This window comes from Triturus cristatus, chromosome 4_2 (genome assembly GCF_964204655.1).
Source record: "Triturus cristatus chromosome 4_2, aTriCri1.1, whole genome shotgun sequence".
In the NCBI taxonomy this organism is placed as follows: Eukaryota; Metazoa; Chordata; class Amphibia; order Caudata; family Salamandridae; genus Triturus; species Triturus cristatus.
Genome location: NC_140586.1, coordinates 195,776,468 through 195,798,302, shown reverse-complemented (window position 1 = coordinate 195,798,302; position 21,835 = coordinate 195,776,468). Strand labels below are relative to the sequence as shown.

Here is a 21,835-nt window from a genome sequence, read left to right as displayed (position 1 = left end):
TAACTGCACAAGTTCTGCGTTACATACGTACAAAGTCCGTGGCCCAGTCCTGTCTCTTGCCCGGGCTTAGCCCGGCGCCCGCCCGCGCGCGTCCCGCGACGCGGGAGGAGTGGCGTTCTTTTAAGCGCCTCCGGGCGCTGGGATAGCGCGTGTGGGGCGCTAGGGCGCCTGGGAAATGGAGTTTTGCCCACGCCGGGGCGATGTAATGGCGGCAATGCAGGCCGAGGGACCGCCGTAGAGGGCCAACAGCACCTAGCAGGACTCAGGTGAGTGCCAACACCTTTCCCCCGTAGCGTTTTTCTGCTTTCCCGCTCCACCAGAGGAGCGGCGTTCTTTTAAGCGCCTCCGGGCGCTGGGATAGCGTGTGTGGGGCGCTAGGGCGCCTGGGAAATGGAGTTTTGCCCACGCTGGGGCGATGTAATGGCGGCAATGCAGGCCGAGGGACCGCCGTAGAGGGCCAACAGCACCTAGCAGGACTCAGGTGAGTGCCAACACCTTTCCCCCGTAGCGTTTTTCTGCTTTCCCGCTCCACCAGAGGAGCGGCGTTCTTTTAAGCGCCTCCGGGCGCTGGGATAGCGTGTGTGGGGCGCTAGGGCGCCTGGGAAATGGAGTTTTGCCCACGCCGGGGCGATATAATGGCGGCAATGCAGGCCGAGGGACCGCCGTAGAGGGCCAACAGCACCTAGCAGGACTCAGGTGAGTGCCAACACCTATCCCCCGTAGCGTTTTTCTGCTTTCCCGCTCCACCAGAGGAGCGGCGTTCTTTTAAGCGCCTCCGGGCGCTGGGATAGCGTGTGTGGGGCGCTAGGGCGCCTGGGAAATGGAGTTTTGCCCACGCCGGGGCGATGTAATGGCGGCAATGCAGGCCGAGGGACCGCCGTAGAGGGCCAACAGCACCTAGCAGGACTCAGGTGAGTGCCAACACCTTTCCCCCGTAGCATTTTTCTGCTTTCCCAGCAGCAGGCACTTAACATTTATATCAAAAGGAATGTCAGCTCCTGCTCCTTTCATTTAGACAGAGTCCGAATGGTACAAGATAAGCATGCCTGGTCAGTCATATGAGAGTTTAAGCCAGGAGTTGTGGTGCCATACGTGTCATGCACTTACGGAGTGTTTTGGAAAAAAAGATTCTTGGCCCTCAGAATGGGAGGGAGAATGGCCATTCCTGTATCACTTGCCAGGCTGCCGCTTTACAAACACTAATATAACGTGCAGGGGGTGCGGGAGCAGTAAGGAAACAATTGCACATGTGGTTTGCCTCTGCCTGCACTCCTTAACGACTGAAAGATCCTGCTACGGGCCGAATGGAACAAACTTGGTGTTCGCTCCTGTCGACAAGCCATCCTTGCATCCATGAATCCTGATAATCCAGTGCTTAATATCCGGTTCACTAAGTTTGTTACAAGAGCAGCAAAAAGACTTACAAACTGTGAGAGCCAGCAAGTCAATGATTGTTAATTTACACTGGGCAGCACTAAGCATGTTGTGTCGCTGATCAGTTCACCTTATTGTATTACTTGATAGCGGTCGAACCTGGTATTTTGCACATCGTTCTTTTATTGTCCCCTGTCTTGCATGATTTTGACGTTTTTAGTATCTTATGTAGGGTTCTTAATTATCTACAAATAGAACTGCACCATCAGGGGATTAGTTAGCAGCCTTTTTCTAATGATTAGTGTCTTGCCCCATTGTCTTAGTATGACGTTAAAACTAAAATGAATTATCACGGTTTTAATTGTGTCTTAATCAAAAGGACTCCATGCTTAAATGCAGTCCACATTTAAACAGCATGACTATAGAGAGATTACGTATTCTAACAGGTGTCAATATGTTTTTAAAATAACTATTTATAGTTAAAAATCATACCTTTCTATTATCTGCTATTTATACTCGACGCTGCTAACGGGTTAAATGGTCGCATCTAGGTTTGCTTTTAAGAGAACATGAGGATACAGAAACTCAGTTTTCTATTGCTCCACAAATGTAAATATTTTAGTAACTGAACTGTCTGACTTACGATTTTATTGCTGCATGTCCATCATTGTAAAGAATTTTATTAATCAAACAATAAAGTATTCACACACACACAGTGAATAGAAGTGGAACTTACATGGGTGGGTTAGTTGGCATCCGCTCAACAACACACATAAAAATGTTTGGCCACAACTTTGGGTTCAGAGAGCACGGTATGCTGCCACCCCAGCTCTGTGCTAAACCCATGACTGGGACAGTAGTCCACTGTGGTTCAATGAAGGCATGCTTGGTGTACTGTTATGGCCATAGGATAAGCCCAAGACTTCACTCTTGTCAGGGGACAGGTCTAGGCCTCTGTGCACACTCTAGAATAGTGTGAGGCATTGGCCAAAGTCAAAAACCAAGATACCATATAGATGCGGTCAGGCACACAGGGCAGGGAAGCACGGCTGTATACCATGTAGGGGACATTCCTGTCTCCACAACATGCTTTTCGTCCACTCGCAGCTAAGTATTTGAATACTCTCCCTCTTTCTCCTAAGGTTATATTCACTCCCAGTTTAAGAATGCTTTAAAAACTCACTTTTTAGTAAGCTCCTGTCATTGGTAGTCAACATGTTTCTCGGTTTATTTTTTCTTCAGTGCCAGGACACCTTTCTGGGTAGCACTTATGCTCTATACATTTTCATAACATAAATAATGAGCAACAGCCCGGCATAGACTTCAGTCCCAAAACAAATTGAGAGATCATTGTGCTCACTGCAGAAATCGGAAGGCAATTTTCAGGATTATGAGAGGACACGCGGTCTACGGACTTGATTCTGACACTGGAAGAGAAGACCGAGGTTCTAATCTCCGTTTAGGCATTTAAAACAAAATGCTGAAATGTTGAGGGCAAATCCCTTGATCTTCCTGGGCCTCCAACTCTAAATACGATACATTTTAAAAAGTGAGACAAATCAGCACAGTGTGCTGTAAAGTACAGCCTCAGGTGCATGTTTTTGCTACCAACAGTCACATCCTGGTTTCTGTAATATGGTCTCCACACTCCAGTTTAATCTATGTACTGAACCCCATGCTCTGAATCATTCCACCACAACAAAAACGTTCCACATAAAGCACTCTGCTGCTTCTAGGAGAAAGATCTGTTCTAAATCAAGCACTTTCAAATAGTCACTGGTTTTTATTTTTTTCAGATTGTCAGTAGGGTTAATGTGCCTAACTTATCAGGGGTAGCAAGCGCTATATAAATGCAAACCTTTCCCCCTCTTCTATCCTTCTCAATCCAAATAACTGACTAACATATCCACCACTCAAATTTATTTCATATTTTACTATTCTAATTCACCCCTAACCCTTTATGGGTTCTGGAGTAGTGTGCTACTCGCCAAAAAAGTGCCTTGATGCCTCGGCAGGGGTAGTAAGCGCTATATAAATGCAATTACAATACAATACTGCAGAGTTGAATGTGTAGCCCGCAAGTTGTGTTCCAATCCAAGAAAAAAAAAACTGCTCAATGGATTATCACGCTTGTTGCGCTGATATATAGATTACCTGTGGGTCACAGGTTCGACTTCGATTGGTAGTTTGGAGGATATATGTGCCTGTCGAGGGATAAGGTTATGCAATGTGCAGGTACATCTTCTCTCTGCTGCATACCTGCAGATCACATGATGAAATCCCTGTAAATAGCTCAGGGAGTTAAATTTTGCCAGGATATGCCGGCAACAAGCAGGCTGCGGATTGTAATCCGGTTAGAAACAACTCTGAGGGTTAGTGTGTTTCTTACTGAAATGTGGGGGCCTGTGTTGGATACATTCATTGCACAAGGCCCAATCGAAGTAAAATAGCACATGGGTAGTTAGGATAGCTGCCGAAATATGCAGATCACATTTTAAAACCATGAAGGAGGCTCAGGTGGCTAAAGTTCCTGCTGCAGAGATCTGGGTAACCTGCAAGCAAAGGTCCCAATCCTACTAAAATAGCTAGAATAGTTTGCATACCTGCTGCGAAAGGTGTAGGTAACCTGAAGGTCACCGTTTCCAATCTCATTTAACTAGCACAGGTGCCGACTGCATAGATGTGTGTGACCTGCAAGCAATGGTTTCCAATCACCATGATCTAGGACGATGATATTATTATTGCCAGGGCTTTAAGTGGGATGAAAAAATTGGAGGGTCTCTCAAAGGGGCGTAGCCAAATGGCGTGGCTTAACACTTAAGCTAAAAATCTGCGTTTAGGATAGTGGTCCGCCCAACTTGTATTTTGCTGTTTCTGTCATTGCAGCTAGATATAGGATACAACAATTAACATCATGGACAACAAGAAAGGACTATTGGCTTTGTCAATGGTTGGTAGTTGCATGTGACACCACAATTTTGCTGCTCCCGAGTTTCAAAAAGAGAAGGGAAATCCAGAGAGAAAATTACCCTCTTTAAAGGATTTCCTTTCCCCTACAACGCTCACCTGGCATGATGTCATATGGTAACCCCTCCTCTAGTGAGAAGTGAGCAGTATGAGCACGCGCACATCTATGTGCCTGCTGTCACTGCAGACTGGAAAAAAACGGACCGCCAGTGTCAGGGCACAAAACAGCCCGATAGAGACCCGTTTCGAGGTCCCCTTCAAAAAACTGCCGATGCTCAGACCCGGTGAGACCCGGGTCACTTAAAGCCCTGATTATTGCTAAAATTGGTGGGTTTTGAGGGACGACCTTACCCAGACGGCGGTGGTAACCAGCCGATACAGGCATCCCGGCTGTGCTTCTCGAAACCCGGAGTAAATGTGGAGAAAAAAACGCAAGTATCCTGGGCCGACCTTTGACCACCACATGTCCAGAGTCTCAGCAAAGGTGAAGAAATGATTAACCAGACTCAGTAAAGGGCTGGTCTTTCCACTTTGGGGTGTATAATCTAACTTTATAGATGGATGTTTGAAGCATGCAATACGAGATTGTGTGAAAATATTCTGGGTGGATTTATAAGGGGACATTTATGGCACACAGTCTGGAAGTCAGGGATTTGTGGGTAGAACGTCCAAGAAAATAATGTTTGCATCCCATTGTTTGGTTTACAAACGGATATTACTGACATAGGGTCTAGGATTATAAATTGATATTTAGAGCATTGCTGAGCGAGTTTAAAGAGAGATGTTTGGGGTCACCTGAGCGGAGATTATCCAGGGACATTTTGGGGCACTTGGTCTGGGATTCGCCAGACATATCAACGTGAACTGTCTCTTGAGTATAGAGAAAATAATGTTGGGGACTTGGCATTCGATTATCGGGTGATATCTGGGGCAAGCAGCCCTGCTTCAGTGAGTTAAGTGGGAGTCTGTGATTTTCCAAAGATGTGAGGCATATATCATGAGATTATTGTTGAATATTCAGGAAAAGTGGTGTCCAATAATCTGGAGATATGTGGTAACTGGTCATTAGCAAAGGGTTATTGGGACAAGTGGTCTGGGACTATGCACAAATATTTTAGATATGAGATGTGGGAAGTATTAATCGTATTTAAACAGATGTATGTAAAAGAGTAACTAACCACACGGGCAACTGAACACAGCCCCAACAGTAACAAGCATTTGCAATGCAATAGGTCTCGCATTCGCGAAATTCTAAGTTATTGGCTTTGTAAATGACACTGCCTTTTATCTGTTTTCAAAACCAACACATAGATAAAAGGTTTGTCGTTTACAAACCTTTTATCTATGTGTTTGTCGGTTTGTCGGTTTGTCTATTAAGAACTACTGAGAGGCTGCTATTCGAGCGCTCAGTTGCTGCTTTATTTGATAAAGAATTGCACTTGATTTATCCCTTGTGTCCGATCCCCCCTGCATTTAGAACTACTTTTTAGGACGAAAAAACGGTCTTTTAAAATCACTTTTAAAATTGTTTTTTTGAAACGCTCCTACCCTCGTTAGGCAGATAAATCATTTCCATCTGTCCCTGATCCCTGGGTGCTGGGTTTAGACCGGCCCCGGGCTCGATCCAGTTTTGGCGGCCATCTTAGGTGGGGGCACATTCGCCGAGCGGTCTAGTCGCCCTATATAAATAGTCCCTTATGGCTCCGCGCAGCGGACGCGAGCAGCGGACGCGCCGGACTAGCGCCGGAGTTTCGCCAGAGTTAAGCCCGTCTGTGCCCGTCCGGGCCCAACCGGGTCCGGGGCCAGTAGCTATGCCCGAGGTGAGTCCCCAGCACTCCATCACGATCAGGTATACGAAGGATGAGCTCCTATCCTACCGAAATACGATAAATGCTGCTATGTTGCCAAAGACGGAAAGCGCTTTAGGGGATGTAGAGTTTGCCACCTGGATGTAGAAGATGCCATCCCCACTACCTTGTGTCGGCTTGCCCTGCTTAACTGCAGATCACTCCCCTGCCACGCTACAGAGATTAACTCCCTACTACTGGACCACAAGGTTGATGCCTTGTTTCTCACTGAGACTTGGCTTTCTGACACCTCGGGTCCGGATGCGGTGATAGCGCTGGCGCCGGGATATCTGATCTACCATCTTGACAGAGGCACAGGGAGAGGGGGGGGTCTGGCCATTTTATACAGGGAGTCACTGAGTTGTAAGGCAAGTGAGGCAGGGGTCAAGGACTGTGAGAGCTGCCAATTCTCGCTTCAATTTTCCCCTACCTACACGTTGACAGGACTCCTAGTCTACCGGCCCCCTGGAAACATGGGTGATTTTACATCGTCACTAATGGAAACTACTACTCTGCTGGCTGCGGCCGCATCCAACTTCATCTTGCTAGGAGATCTCAATTGCCATTTCGATGAAGATATTGACCCTAGGGCTACCAATTTGTCGAGCGAGCTGAGCGCCCTGCAGATGAAACTGATAAATACTGGGGCCACCCATGTCAAAGGTCATCTTCTTGACCCCATCTTTTCGAACATGACGGGTATATCCGCCATGCCTCCCCTCGCTCTTCCTTGGTCTGACCACTCACTGATCATGGCTAACTGGGAGATTAAGTGTGATGACACGCTCCCACTCAGGGAATTTAGAATAGATAGGGCATGGTCAAGGCTCCCGGTAGACACTTGGAATGCCCGTCTGGAGGACACTCAGCCTGAGAAGGGCTGTGACCCGGTGTCTGCAGATGTTATAGTGAGGAACTGGTTGACCAACGCACTGGACCATGTGCTTCCTCTCAAGAAGATGCTCATTAGGGACAAGAGAATGGGGTCTGCCCCTTGGTATACCCCAGAGCTCAGAACCTTGAGACAGAACTGCAAACGCGCGGAGAGATTATGGAGAAGGTGTCCGGAGATAGATAGCAGGGAAAAATATCGCATCGAACTTAGAATATACAAACTTGCTATACGTACTGCTAAGGCCTCCTTCTATGGGGAGAGAGTAAACCATGCTGCGTCCTCATCCAGGGAAGCTTTCTTAGTGATGAAGGTGCTTCTTAAACCACCTGAGCCTACTCCTGTCTATGATAGACCACAGGAAAAATGTCTGGAATTAGCCACCTACTTCAAAAACAAAATCGACATTATTATTAGTTCTCTCCCCTCGGTCTTGGGAACATCGCCCCCTTCTGAGGACTTCAGCATGTCGGAAAATCGACTGACGTCATTTGGCCCTGTATCTACAGGTGAAGTACTGAAGGTCCTCGGGAGCATGAAAAGTGGCTCACCTCGGGACCCTGTCCCGATGCGGTACCTTAAGCAGGCCGCCCTGACGATAGGAGAGCCCCTGACCAATCTGATCAATCTCTCGTTCACTCAGGGGACAGTGCCGCCTGACTGGAAAAGTGCGGTTGTCAAAGCGCTTCTGAAGAAGCCGGGCTTGGACCCGCAGAACTTGGCCAATTTCAGGCCCATCTCCTTACTACCAGGAGTGAGTAAGATTGCCGAGAGGCTGGCGAACCATCGGTTATCAAACTTTCTTGAGGAGAATGGCCGGTTGAGGGACTCCCAGACGGGATTTCGACCAGGCCATGGTACGGACACGGCTCTGCTAGCAGTGGTAGAGGAGGCCAGAAACACTTTGGATGCAGGGGGATCAGTGGCAGTGATCCTCCTGGACCTCAGTGCGGCCTTCGATACCGTCAACCATGGGGTGCTGATACAACGTCTAGCTGAGTCGGGTGTCACAGGAGTGGCCCTGGAATGGTTGGCCTCCTTTTTGGAGGGGCGTACCTTCGAGGTTTGGGAAGGAAATGCAAAATCCCCTCCCCTCCCACTCCACTGCGGGGTGCCACAGGGCTCATCCCTTAGCCCCACGTTATTTAACGTGTATATGGCACCCTTGGAGGGTGTGGTGTCTCCGTTTGGCTTTAAGACCATAAGCTATGCGGATGACACCCAGCTAGTGGTGAGTCTTACACAGCTGGAGAAACAGCCAGAGACACTCCATGCTTGCTTGAGAGATGTGTTTGATTGGATGTCCAGGTCATCGCTCAAACTGAATGGCTCAAAAACTGAGCTGATGATCTTGGGTCATTCAAGTTTTGCCCTCTCGCCAAGCAGCTGGCCCAACTGCATGGGCACCCCGCCTGACCCAAAAAAAGAGATCAAGAGCCTGGGGGTCTGGCTGGAGCCGGACTTGTCCTTTAGGACACACGCCAAGAAGATCGCGGGCGTTTGTTATGGAATGCTCCGGTCGGCCCGTAAGGTTCTCCCCCTGTTACCAGAACTCTCCCGGAAGCTGTTAGTCGAAGGATTAATCATCTCACGCCTGGACTACAGTAACGCGCTCTTTCTTGGAGCACCAGAGTCAACGTTTAAGATCCTGCAACAAGTGCAGAACGCAGCAGCAAGGCTGCTGCGGAATGTTCCGGCCAGGCAGTCAGCCAGGCCTGCTTTAAAAGCACTCCATTGGCTCCCTGTCAAAGAGAGAGTTACCTTTAAGGCCCTGTGCATCGCTCACAAGAGCATACAGGGGAAAGGACCAGCTATTCTGAAGGACATGATTCGCCCTTATAAGTCTACAAGAGCCTTACGCTCTGACAATAAACATTTCCTTCAGACTAAGAGAATCAGGAGAGCCCGCTCAGGGGGCAGGAGTTTTTCTATCCATACAGCGCTAGCCTGGAACTCCCTCCCATTCTCGCTGCGGTCCGAACCAAACCTTCCCAGATTCCGGAAACATCTGAAAACGTATCTGTTCCCAGAATAACTGTAGCTTCTCTGCTTTTTATTAGTAGCCTGCTCTTGGTTTCTATAAGCGCTGGGATGCCTCATGGTAACCGTGCGCGGTACAAAATTCAATAATAATAATAACAATACCAGTAGCTCAAATTCTCCCAAATGCGAGACCTATTGCATTGCAAATGTTTGTTGGTTCTAGAAGGAGCTACTTCATTTATAGCTTGTGTCACGTGGTTATTGTACTCTAGACAGTTCTGGTCATTAAACGAGGAGTAAGTATCCTGCTGCGAAATGAATGAATGAATGAAATAAATCTTATTATGCGCAAACTTTGCCCAATGGGCGTCAAGGCGCCTAACTCAAATAAAACAGCTCGTCAATCTAAACCAGCAATCTCTTATTGGTAAGCTTTGGTAAAGTACCAAGTTTTAAGGGCCTTTTTAAACCAATCCAAAGAAGGAAGGGTTTTGACCTCAATTGGAAGGGAATTCCAAAGCTTAGGAGCGACAACAGAGAAAGCTCTCGCTCCCCATCTAGCTAGTCTTATACGGTGGACTACCAGTTGAAATAATCCAGCAGATCGAAGAGATCTGGATGGACTGTAGTGGGTAAGCAAGGAGCCAAGTGCATCTTCCGAGCCAGCCGCAAGAGCTCTGTAAGTAAGACATAGAATCTTAAAAAAGACTCTATGTTGAACAGGAAGCCAGTGAAGGTCTCTCCTAGCAATCGTAGCTGAGGATGCCAAGGGAAGAGCCAGAACAAAACGTGCAGCAGCATTCTGCACGATTTGCAGTCTATGGATAAGGCCCTTGTTGGACTCAGCATATAAGGAGTTACAATAATCGAGCCTAGAGCCAACAAGAGCGACTGCAATCTGCTTACGGGCCTGGAGAGAAAGATAGCTCCGAATCCTATTTAGGATCCTAATAACACCCCAACAAGAGGCCACGGTCCTATTAGCTTGGAGCGTCATAGAAAGTGAGGTGTCAAAAACCACACCGAGATTTCTGGCTGATGGGGAGGGGGTGGGGCAGATGCCAAGAGATATAGGCCACCACTCGCTCGACCAAACATCTTGGTCTTTCCCAAAGACCAAGACCTCTGTCTTATCGCCATTTAACTTTAGGGAGTTGATGATCATCCAGTCTGCAACATGCTGCATGCATGACCTAAAGCTAGTGGCAGATGTATGGACAGAGGAATGGGCCAGTGACACCATGATCTGGGTGTCGTCGGCGTAGGACACAACCTCCATCCCCTGCGATCTTAATAGTCTAGCAAGGGGAGCCACATAGATGTTAAACAGGGTCGGACTAAGAGCCGACCCCTGTGGCACCCCACATTGTAACGACTTAGCAGGGGAGAGGAAATTTCCAAGCTTTACTCTCTGTTCTCTACCATGGAGAAAGGAGTCAAGAAGATTCAAGGCCGGTCCAGTCACCCCTGCCTCACTAAGCCGAGATGTTAAAATGGTGGGAGACAGGGTGTCAAATGCGGCTGTGAGATCTAATAGGACCAGTATTGTAGTTTGGCCATTATCCACTTTACGTCGGATGTTATCAGCTACAACAGTGAGTGCGGATTCAGTACTATGATGTTTTCTGAATCCGTGCTGTGTGTTATCAAGGTACTCACTGGTCTCAAGAAAAGTGGAGAGATGAGAGTTGAGGTGTGCCTCCAATATTTTTGCAGGAGCAGGAAGCAGAGAAATTGGTCTAAAGTTTTTAAGAAGGCCAGGGTCCAAAGATGGTTTCTTAAGGAGAGGCTTTACAATAGCCTTCTTCCATACTGATGGAAAAGAACCCTGGACAATAGACTTATTCATAACTTCCAACATAGGCGGCAGAATACTACTTCTGCACTCCTTCAAAGTTTTTAGAGGTAAGGGATCCATAGGAGAGGAAGATTTAATCCTATCGAGTAGGAGATTTAGTCCTTCCAAAGACAATAAGGGAAATTCCCTCAATAGTTTGGAAGGCTCTTTACCCAAAGTATCTAACCTGGCTATAGCAGATGGAATATCCTTATCCAAAGAGTGGCAGTGGACTTCTAGGGCTAGGTGAATATCCAAGATTTTGTTGTGGAAGAAGTCCGAGATGTTATCACAAAGGTCCTGGGAGCTCACTACAGGATCAGGAAGTTGAAGAGAGCATAGTGAATCAGCAATTTTAAAAAGCTCCCTAGATGAAGTTAGGGAACTTGTAAGATTGGAAAAATATTCCTGCTTTTCCACTACAACTCTCTGTTTATAGTCCCGTAAAGCGGATTTGTGAGCGACTCGATCTTTCGGATCCCAGGACTTCCTCCATTTTCTCTCGCTATTCCTACACCCCTGCCTTAGGAGTCTCAGATGCTCAGAAAACCAGGGAGCAGTGCGCTTCTGACGAGCTACATATCGCCGGGAGGCGGTGGCAAGCTCTTCCACGGCACTAGTAATAGAGTGAATGAGTTCTTGGGCTGCATCATCCGCAATCTTCGTGGAGAAAGATTCCGAGAACCGGATATGAGAAGCAATAGTTTCATCGGTAATATTTCTAAGATTTCTCCTAAGGGTAAATGAAGTGGCAACATGCTTAACTGGGGGCCGGTCAGGGAGGACAAATTCAAGAGGTACTGCAAAATGATCTGTCCAGACCAGCGGCAGAGGCGAGCCCGTAGATAACCTAGAATCACTAGAGAAAACCCCATCAAGGATATGGCCAGCCTTGTGTGTTGGGCTGCTCACCAACTGAACAAGATCACAGGCTCCGAGTGACTCAATTAATGTCAAGGTATCCTTTGAATTAATATCATCAAGGTGAAAATTGAAATCACCCAAGATGGACAGATAAGATTTTCCAAAATAAGGTTCTAGGATTCTAAGGAGATCTGAAGAAAAACTAGCCCTAGGGCCAGGTGGCCTATATATGAGTATTCCAGTGAAAGAGACAGATGGGGCACATAAAATGCAGAAATAAAGTGCCTCAAAACTATCTCCAGGCATAGATAGAGATTTAATGGAGCAGGAAAGGGAAGATTTAAAAAGAATAGCGATTCCTCCACCTCTACGCAGAGGTCTATCCTGCCTATGAAGAGAATAGCCATCGGGGATGGCCAGGAGTAGATCGTGACCGGAGGAATCCGAAGCCCAAGTCTCCGTAATAAAAACCCAATCTGGCTGTCTTTCTTCGACAAATTCATGGAAAGCAACATTATGCTTGATCAGCGATCGCACATTAATTAGAAAACCGGTGTTAGGCAAAGAAGCAGAAAGGCATCCCAAGCGCGAATGGATTCTAGTAGAACTAGGAGCAGCGCGACAAAGGAAAGCCTTACATGTCATGCATCGCTGGGAATACAGGATGTCATCAGGCGAGAGGCGATGGAAACATCGTTGCACCGAAGGTCTAAGGGCCATGAGTTCCGACATAGAGTATTGCCTAGGCACCTCATAGAGTGGAGGGGGGGTGCCAGCCGAGTCCAGCCCGCCCTGCAGCACGTCCTCAGCGCGGACGGGCGCAGACGGGCTGAACTCAGGCGTAACTCCGGCGGAAGTCCGGCGATCCCGCTGCGCGATGACGCTGCGCGTAGGCATGGCTACTATTTATGCTGGTCGAGCCTCCTGAAAGAGGACTAGACCGCGATGTGGCTCACCCCTCACCCAATATGGCCGCCAACGAGACAGTGGCGAGGGACCCGCAAAATGCGGTGCTTTTCCAGGTTACTGTGCGAGTGAGATGACAGCGTGCAGGTAAGCGTGGCCGTCGAATTTAAAAACAGGGGGAAAAGATGAAACCCAAAAATAACTAAAGCGACAAAACAAGGAAATTAAAATATGCAAGAACCACACAATAACAGAGCGCTGCGAGCAGATACGCCGAGGCTGAATGAGAACTCACCTAGAGTCAGCCTGCTATTTATGCTGGTCGAGCCTCCTGAATGAGGACTAGACCGCGATGTGGCTCACCCCTCACCCAATATGGCCGCCAACGAGACAGTGGCGAGGGACCCGCAAAATGCGGTGCTTTTCCAGGTTACTGTGCGAGTGAGATGACAGCGTGCAGGTAAGCGTGGCCGGCGAATTTAAAAACAGGGGGAAAAGATGAAACCCAAAAATAACTAAAGCGACAAAACGAGGGAATTAAAATATGCAAGAACCACACAATAACAGAGCGCTGCGAGCAGATACGCCGAGGCTGAATGAGAGAATAATTCTGCAACAGAGCACTTCCTACAGACACGGGATTGAATCACGTCCATGGTGCGATTTCCAAACTTTCTTGTGGAATTAAGGTGCCGCAAAATGGTCCGGCATTGAACAGCAAATGGGAATCCGGTGGTGCGCCGGCCATTTTACTGTGCAAACAACGTGTAAGGTGCTTGCCTCCTTCGTGGGTGGGACCCACCAAGTCAGTGTAGTTAGATTCAAATAACATTGTTGTAAATATCCTTTGTTCAGTTTTGGCCATGTCCACTTACTCTCACTAACACACACCTCTTTCTCCCCCCAACCTTACTGTTGACTGGCAGTTAATGGTGTCCCACCTGTAATGAACGGGGGGCACAGTGTGTTTTGTGCAGGCCCCCCCCTCCATAATCCGAAAACCTCGACACCCGTTCAAGCCCCCATACACGTGCACGGGCCGGGTGAACCGACTTGTCTGAGGGAGTGGGTGAGAGTGGGTGCTCGTAGTAGCCCCCTCCCCCGTGTGTGGCGTGTTTGTGTGCATGTGTGAGCGCGCGCACACACACTTTCCATGTCCACACAGCCGGCTGCTTCCTGTGGGCGGTCTGCCTCGGCCCTCATCCTGCTCCAGAGTGCTCCGAGCCCATCTCTGTAGGAAGCGCCGGCCCCCGGGGACCCCTGCGAGTCACTAAATAGAACATCAGTTCAAAAGGGCATTGGTTGGGTGGAGGGAGAGCAGGAGAGGAGGCCCTGGAGTGAGAGAGGGATAGTCCGCGAGAAACAGGGCGAGGAGGACGAGAACCCTAGAGAGGGAGTAAGAAGAAAGGGGGCTTAGGAAGGTGGGGGCGCCCCACGAACGGAGCGAGGGAGGGGAGGAAGGAAGTGGAGGTTGAAGGCAGCTACGTAGGAGGAGGGGGAGACCTCGAGCAGACAAGAGTGGGACAGAAACAGAAAGGAAGGAGTTTAGTTTACTAGAGCGGCAATGGAGCCATAGCGACTGACTGGAGTAAGGATAGAGAGAGAGAGGGAGGCAGAGGGGAGGAAGAAAACCCTCCTGGGACGGAGGGGTGGGGTGAGAGAACTCGACGTGGCAGGACGGGCGGGGAGAGCAGCAGAGGCCGTGTCCTGAAGCAGCCTCTTCAGGGTGGCGCCCTGGGTGCAAACTCACTCCAGGGGGTGTTTAGTGTGGTTTAGCATGGAGCCCCGTCCTTGATACGACGCAGGGAGAGGTTGCACCCTCCCACCGAGAGCACAGCTCCACAGATCTTTCCAGAGAGGCCTTACACTTCAGAATGTAACTGGTGCTCATGTAATGCGCTCCAATGCCCACGGGTCGAGTAAGCGCTATATAAAACAGCAACATAAAACAAGAAAAACTAGACAAGCCCGCGGAGCGTGGCACGCGAGCTTGAAGGCATAGTACCCCCAGGGGCACCCCGCTGTCCCCCCTCCCCCAGAATAGGTTACTCAGATGACACACACAAGACAGTTGGAGTTGGGTAACAATGCTGCAGGTTTATTACATAATTCCAGAATATGTAATGGGTGGGTTATCTTACGGGCGATCCAAGGGCAGGCAACCAACTGGGTCGCCTGCCCGCCTGATGAGCCGGGCAGCGCGGGAGCAATGCCCGCTGTTGCTGCCATCCATGTGATTCTTTCTACGATCACGTGCCGTTGGTAACTTCTACTCACGCCCCCCCTCTCGGGGCGGAGCGTCGCTTAGCAAGCCCCCGGTTGTTCAGGCCCACAACCGCCCGCAGGACTAGTGGGGCGCCGACACGGCTTCCAGGACCCTCCCATGAGGCTCCTCGGTTTTGGCTCAGGCACCCCCTATGGTGCCGCGCAGAGGTACCCTTTGTACCGGCCTGCTTCCAGATCGCCCTGTAACTCCGCCACAGCCCTGGAGGCGGCTCACCGTCGCAACCAGGGCCCCCCACCAACCCGCTATAGTCTTTCTTACAACCTCTCCTGTCTAGGGCTTCCTGCGTCTAGCTGGAAGGGAACCATCCCTGTAGAAGAAGGGTGTGACATTTTTGCCACCTTATGACACTGTGACAGCGCTAGCGGTGACCAGTTGAGATCCTGTACAACCCCAGGCACAGGCCAGTGAGTTATAGCTCCTGGTGGTGTAGATGGCCCCATCTCTGTCCCCAGGCCCCAGACGCTATCCATCCTTGGTCGGATAGGGTCAGCTGACTTAAAGGACCCGTTGGGCCATAGAGGATGTGCCCAGAACTATTAATTCCTCTGCGGAAAAGTTACACCTTTTCACAATTCCGGGCGGGAGGAGGACGGCACCCAGGCGCGTGCAGCCCGTTCCTTTGATGGCCTCACCTAGCAGCCGCCCTCTGCACCGGGTGTGCCTGGACCTCCGTGCCCATCTCTGGGACAGCAGCCCACCCGCCTGCCGGCTTTGGCTGTTATAGCGAGAAGGGATTTACTTAAACTTTGGACAGACCCTTAAGAATGCTAAACCTGGTGCACAGGAGTGCTCCTAGCTGACAGCGCTTGACCGTGGGCAAGGGGCGACTCTTGCCCCTGCCCACTGTCCGTTATTCCTCGTGGGAATCATGCCCCTACAGATCCCTCGGTGATTAAACCCCCTAGGCATACCATCCTCGGGAATCTGTCTGGTTTAAGCAGTGCGTGCTGTCTGTGTGGTTCAAGCATTGGCAATAGGTTAAGTCCTACTTCGCCCCCCCCAACATCGGTAGGAGGGTGGCAGGGGGGTGCCCCCCGCCAGCCCAGAGCATCCATTGCGGTGCCACATTCCTGCTCCGTTGAATTAGAGTTTGGTGGCACCATGAGCGTGCCAATGTTGTATTGACATAATGTCCCCTTGTATTTGGCCCACTGACACCCCAGTTGTTGGGACGGCAGCACCATATGTTGGCATGGCCGCATCCCCTAGGCGAAGTAAACGTGTCCGTAAACCTGGTTCCCAGTTTCCTGCCGCTGCAGTGACCGACCCGTACTCCTCTGGGGGGTACCACCAGCCGCAGTGGTCCTCCGGGCATTAATAAATGCCCTATTCTCATTTGGACCTATCTCTACATGATGGTGATTTCACACAGCTGTGAGGCCCGAGGCCTGCCTATGAAACCTATTTGCCTGCTTATTGCTACTCGGCCCCCTTATAGTTGGGCCTCAGAGTTTGGGCAGCACGCGTGAGAACTGAAGTCTGTTACCCACCCGCTGATACTTTATCTGTTGCTCAATGCCCTACCGCTGGTTCCCTGATATGGTGGGACTGTCAACCTTCTGTGTTGACCAGCCCAGGTGCCTCCCTTCAGTGAATAGCAAGCTCACCTCTGGCATGTGCCCGGGCACCGTGACGCCATTCGGCCAACGTTGTGCTAAGCAACGTGGCCTGTGGGTAGTCCCATGCTCATACTCTCTGCCTGGCACCCCACAGGGCAGTGTGCTTACAGCCTGCCCTGTGCACGTTGTGCCTTCTGAAATTCTCGGCCGCATACTCTAATGTTCGTAAAGCTTTGCTTAGCTATCAAGTGAGGGGCAGGCGGCCCCATACGTCCGCGCTTGGACCGTCTGCACGGCAAACCCCGCAAATCCCACCTGCAGAAGAAGATCCCATGCAACCCGATCGGGTTGATTGCCCAGACAGGAGTTGTATCGCATAATTGCAACCTGCCTGGTCCAAGATTTAACTCGGGCGCCAAGAGGTGGTCTGAAACACTGACCGGTGGTCAGCAAGTAATTGGCCTGACAGCGAACTATTGGTCGGTTTGAGAATAGTTCTATGTAGAAAAGCATTGAAAGAATCGCCCCTCACATGAAGGGACAAATACTCTGTCCGGTTACCCCAAGGCCGGCGCACTGCTGTGCCCCTTATTCTTTTGCCGCTATGTCGGTGCATCCCCGTTTTTGATGAGATAGGGGCACTAAGCTACACCCATATCTACACCCATCCATTGGCTTACTCAAGGCTTCCATCTGCGGTTGCGTTGCCCTCCAAGAACTGGGCACCCACCTGGGTGGCTAGGATTCAGTTAGCTATGTGTGATTTCCCCCACGTCAGTGCAACTCGGAGTGGCAGGTGAAGGACTAAAACTGGCTCCCTCTTGCGAGCACCCCCACCCCGTGCACAGGTCAGGGCCCGCATAAGCACGTTGGGGGGGGGGTAGAGTTGCACCTATAGCACCCTCTTTAGCCTGTAGGCAGCGTTCCATGCTTAACGTTACTAGCCCAGCCCAATGACTGTTCTAAGTTAGGACTATCCCCCTCTAGTCCGCCCTGCCCAAGGACTACTGCACTTGGGAACGCAAGGCCCTAAGCAACGGTGGTTTGGATGTCAATAACAGCCTACCCCTGGCCCTATTCAGCAAGTGTTGGGGCCGCGGGACCCATGCTGCAATCTGCCGGTGCAGTTCGAATTCTCTTGATGGCTCCCTCAGTTAACTCCTCAGTTAACTCCTTAATTGGTGACGAACTCCCACCTGGCATGTGTGGAGGCGTCTGCGAAGCATCATTCATGCAGCCGCTGCTAAAACACATGTAGTAAATTGTGCTGACATCGATGTTGTGGGACTGTTGACAATTTAGCATGCACATCTATGCTTAATGTTAGTCAACAGTGCCATCGTTGGCGTTCAGTTTGCAACATGGGCAAGCCTGTAACTAGTGACTGTCTTGCTAGATTTAGACATTCAGTCAGCAGGTGCGCGGACTTGCCCGAAGGTGTTGGAGCGCAGTGCCTGAGCACCGTATTGATATACATATTCAGGCCCCGGGGGGGGGGTTAAAGTGATTCGCCCCGCATGACGATGACCTATTCAGGAACGGGGAGATTCCCGCTTCCGGTCTGCGGGGAGGGAAAATACAGCATGAACCGCTATGCTACTCCCATGAGGCACTCGGAGCCTTGCTCCTGGACAACGGATGCAGCTCCGATCCCCCCGACTGGCCCATACTTACACCCTAAAACGATGGGAATTGCAAATGGACGTCCGTTGTCGTTTCTGGTCCCTCAGTTAGCCGTGTCCAACTGTAATCCGGCGGGAATGATGCTGTAACAACAAACCATTGTGAGACAAGGAACACACATGCCAAGGAGGGGGGGGGGATGAATTCCCTACTCCCCCCCGCAATGTTTAGCCGCGGCACGTACACGACTGCTGCGGCGTTGAGGAGTGAATTTGCGCTGCTCGCGCGCTCCGCCCTACTTCCCTGCCGACCGCTACTCAGCTGTCGGGTCTAGACCTCCACCTGGATGCGCGCTCTTGACCACAATGCTTATCCTCCCTGCTGACCGCTGCTACGCTGGCTGATCTATACCTCCACCTCGATACGCGTTCCTAATTGTTACTCTGTACAGTAAACACTCGGGGACGGGGTGACAGGCGCAATATGTTCAACATTACGCAGTACGTCCCGTGGCATTTATCTACACTGGTTCGATTGGCACCATGCACCCCTACAAGTCTGCTGCCTATCATATTCAACTCAAACCTTTTAGGGTGATTTGGCATGACTGACAGGGTTCCACTTCTCGTGATACCCATGCACGGGACCTTAAGCGTGACACAATTTCAATTTTATTTATTATGTTTTGGCACTCCGAAGAGGGCCACATAAACAAAATACACAAATACAAATACATATTCCCAAAGAATAAAATAACAATTACAACACTCTCCGCTGAAAAAGACAGACTACGACACAGACCTCCATATTTCATCAATAAATAGCTAAAAAACCTTTAAAAAAGTTAAAAATATTGAAGCAAAACATTTCATTTGGAGGACTATATAAAGCCTGCAAAAAAGAGTTCATATCCAGGATACCCAATTGCAAACATGTTGATCTTAACCACTTTAAGCGAAGTGGACGCAATGCCGGACATATAAACAATACATGATTACGATCCTGTGCAGACATATTACATAAGTTGCATAATGGAGAGGACCCATACCATTTTGCCAAAAGAGTATTAAGTGGCAATAGATCCTGCCTCAAGAGGAACCAAAATCTCCGAATACCATGAGGTAAATTCCAAATGACATAGGGTTGGACAAACTTCCTTAGGTATGTATTAGTCAGAAGAACACCTCCCTTCTTAGCTACCATGGACTTTTTGTCCAACATAAAGCAAAGAGTCCAGGAAGCCTGTTTCAGAAGAGATTTTAGCTGGGAGGGAGAGATAACAAAAATAGTGCTCTCATCTAATTCAAGAAGAGCCACAGCCTTTCTGAAATTTTTAACAATTTTAGAGTACTCTCTAAAACTTCCCAACAATTCCCCCTTGAGAAGGGATCTCAGAGACCCCATTTCACTTCTAGTGAGGCTGGCAACCCATCGTACTAAGGCAGATAGGCCCTGCACCCAACTGCTACGGAGACCAAACTCAAGTCTGCAGGAAGCTACAGAACAAGCAGAATTAAGAGAGGTTATAGACCTTAATAATTTTCCTTCGACCGTCTGTAGAAAACCCCAATGCTTTAGATCGACCACTTCTATTCCATACAGGAGGGTTGATGGAATTTTTGCCCTATAAACCTCGAGTAAACAAGCAAAGTGTCTTCTCCCTGTGGCGGAATAAAGAGCACTCAAACTTTTACCTTGGGACAGGGCTTTACGAGAATTGTTATCGATATGAGGTTTCTCACTCAGGTTTGCAGAAATTATTTTTCCTAAAAAGGTATATGTTTTAACCACCTCCAATTTCTGACCACCGACTGACCAGCCAAAATTCTCGGATTTAGATTTTTTCCTCCCTGTAATGCACATAATTTTACTTTTTGTGGCATTTATCCTCATGAAGTGGGTCTCTGCAAAATGGTGTAAAGCCTGCAGACGATTAGCTAAACCTTTAGGAGTTAAATCAAGGATAAGAATATCGTCTGCATATAAAAGGCAGGAAATAGAAGAGCCCCCCACTACCGGGGCTATGCCAACACAAGATGCAAGCGAAGCTGGAAGCTCAGCAATATACAGGGAGAACAGTAGTGGTGCCAGAAGACAACCCTGTTTTAATCCATTAATAGATGGTATAGCCCGTGATAAGCCCCTTTCTCCACCCTGTAGCACTCGACACCAAGTGTCTGTATGTAAGGATCGAACTAAATCTAATAGAGGTGGGGGCATACCCAAAACTGCTAACTTTCTCCACAGCAAAAGGCGATCTACTTTGTCGAATGCTGTGGAGAAATCAATAAAAGCCGCATACACTCCTCCTCCCCGAACTCTTACATATTTATCCAAAATAACCTGCAGGGCTGTAAGGTTATCCAAAGTGCCATGCCCCTTACGGAAACCAGTTTGTTCGAGGGGTAGTATCTGATTCACCTCAACCCAATCAGTAATTAGAGATAGGAGACATTTGGAAAAAACTTTTCCAATAGCATCAAGGAGGGCTATCTGGCGATAGTTCATTGGCTTATCCCTATCGCCTTTCTTGAATAAAGGAACCAAAATGCTCCCTTTCCAAGAAGAAGGTACAGTTTTACTAAGGAAGCACGCTCTAAATAAAGGAAAAAGTATCTTGCTCCATAAAACAGGGTCTAACTTCAAAATCGAGATAGGAAGTTCGTCAGGCCCCATTGCTCCAGAGGAACGCATATCTTTAATAGCCATTTCAATGGTTTTCTCTGAAGGAACTTCAATGGAAAACTCAACGTCTCTAATGGCTCTAATGGGCCGCTCACTTTCCAACACTACGCCGTTCCCAGCATATAGGCTGGAAATAAAGGAGATCCATGACGATTCAGCAATAGGAATAGGGAGAGGACTAACTCTGACTCCACAACCCTCTCCAATAAGAGACCAAAATTGTCTGACTTTGCCATGAGCGACAGCCTCCCGTAAACTTATCCAAAGGGAGTCCTCTTTTTCTTTTTTAAGTTTCTTCCTAATTCTACTTCTCCTTCTTTTTAACAAATATATTTTGTTTTTTATTTCAATGGATCTGCACAGGAATTGCTCCCGCACTAATCTATTTATTTCCTTATTTAAAGGGATAATTGAACTAGGAACATGGATCCTTTTTACGGAAGATGTGGATCTTTTAGCAGCACGAATAACCTCCTTCATAAAATTCTCAAAATAAATCAATTCAAAGCCCTGCCAATCATTCAATTCTAAAATAGTTTCGCCTAAAATACACTCAAGGCCCTTCTTGGCTTTAAAATTCCAAAAACATCTTCCAGAGTCCCTATGAAAATTAACTATATCACTATTAAGGGACCATGAATCGGAATTTGGAAAAAATAGAGAAAAATTTATAGTAATCACATTATGGTCACTAAAAGTTGTCGGTGAAACCACCAAATCTTTCACTAAGGAAAAAATACCATAATCAGTGATTACATAGTCCAGGATTGACTGGCTTTGAGAGGTTCTATGAGTGTATTTTGCAGGGACGTCAGAAGGGAGTCTACCGTTCACTATTAACCCCTCAGCTGCAGAAAGTTCTTCCAGCAACAACTTCCCTCTCTTATTAGTTTTAATTTTATTAGGGAAGAGAATCTGAGGAATATAATATGCTTCTTCTTTGCATTTGTTGCTAAATAACTCTAAACTAGAGTTAGAAACCTTACAATTAAAGTCACCTACTAACAACAC

General features: G+C 48.6%; 1 protein-coding gene across 11 annotated transcripts in view; it reads right to left on the bottom strand.

Annotated features, from left to right (window-relative positions):
- LOC146833373 (serine hydrolase-like protein) overlaps positions 1-21,835 on the bottom strand; it is a 143,439-nt gene that overhangs the window by 70,272 nt on the left and 51,332 nt on the right. For 6 of the 11 annotated variants that reach the window (XM_085601159.1, XM_085601158.1, XM_085601164.1 and 3 more), the window contains exon 1: positions 4,693-4,775. The exons of the other annotated variants lie outside the window; for them this stretch is intronic. In XM_085601159.1, coding sequence (XP_085457285.1) covers positions 4,693-4,726 — 34 coding nt within the window. In that variant the 5' untranslated portion in view covers positions 4,727-4,775. Of the gene's footprint in view, positions 1-4,692; positions 4,776-21,835 lie in introns of those variants that run through there. 11 annotated transcript variants of the gene reach the window in all.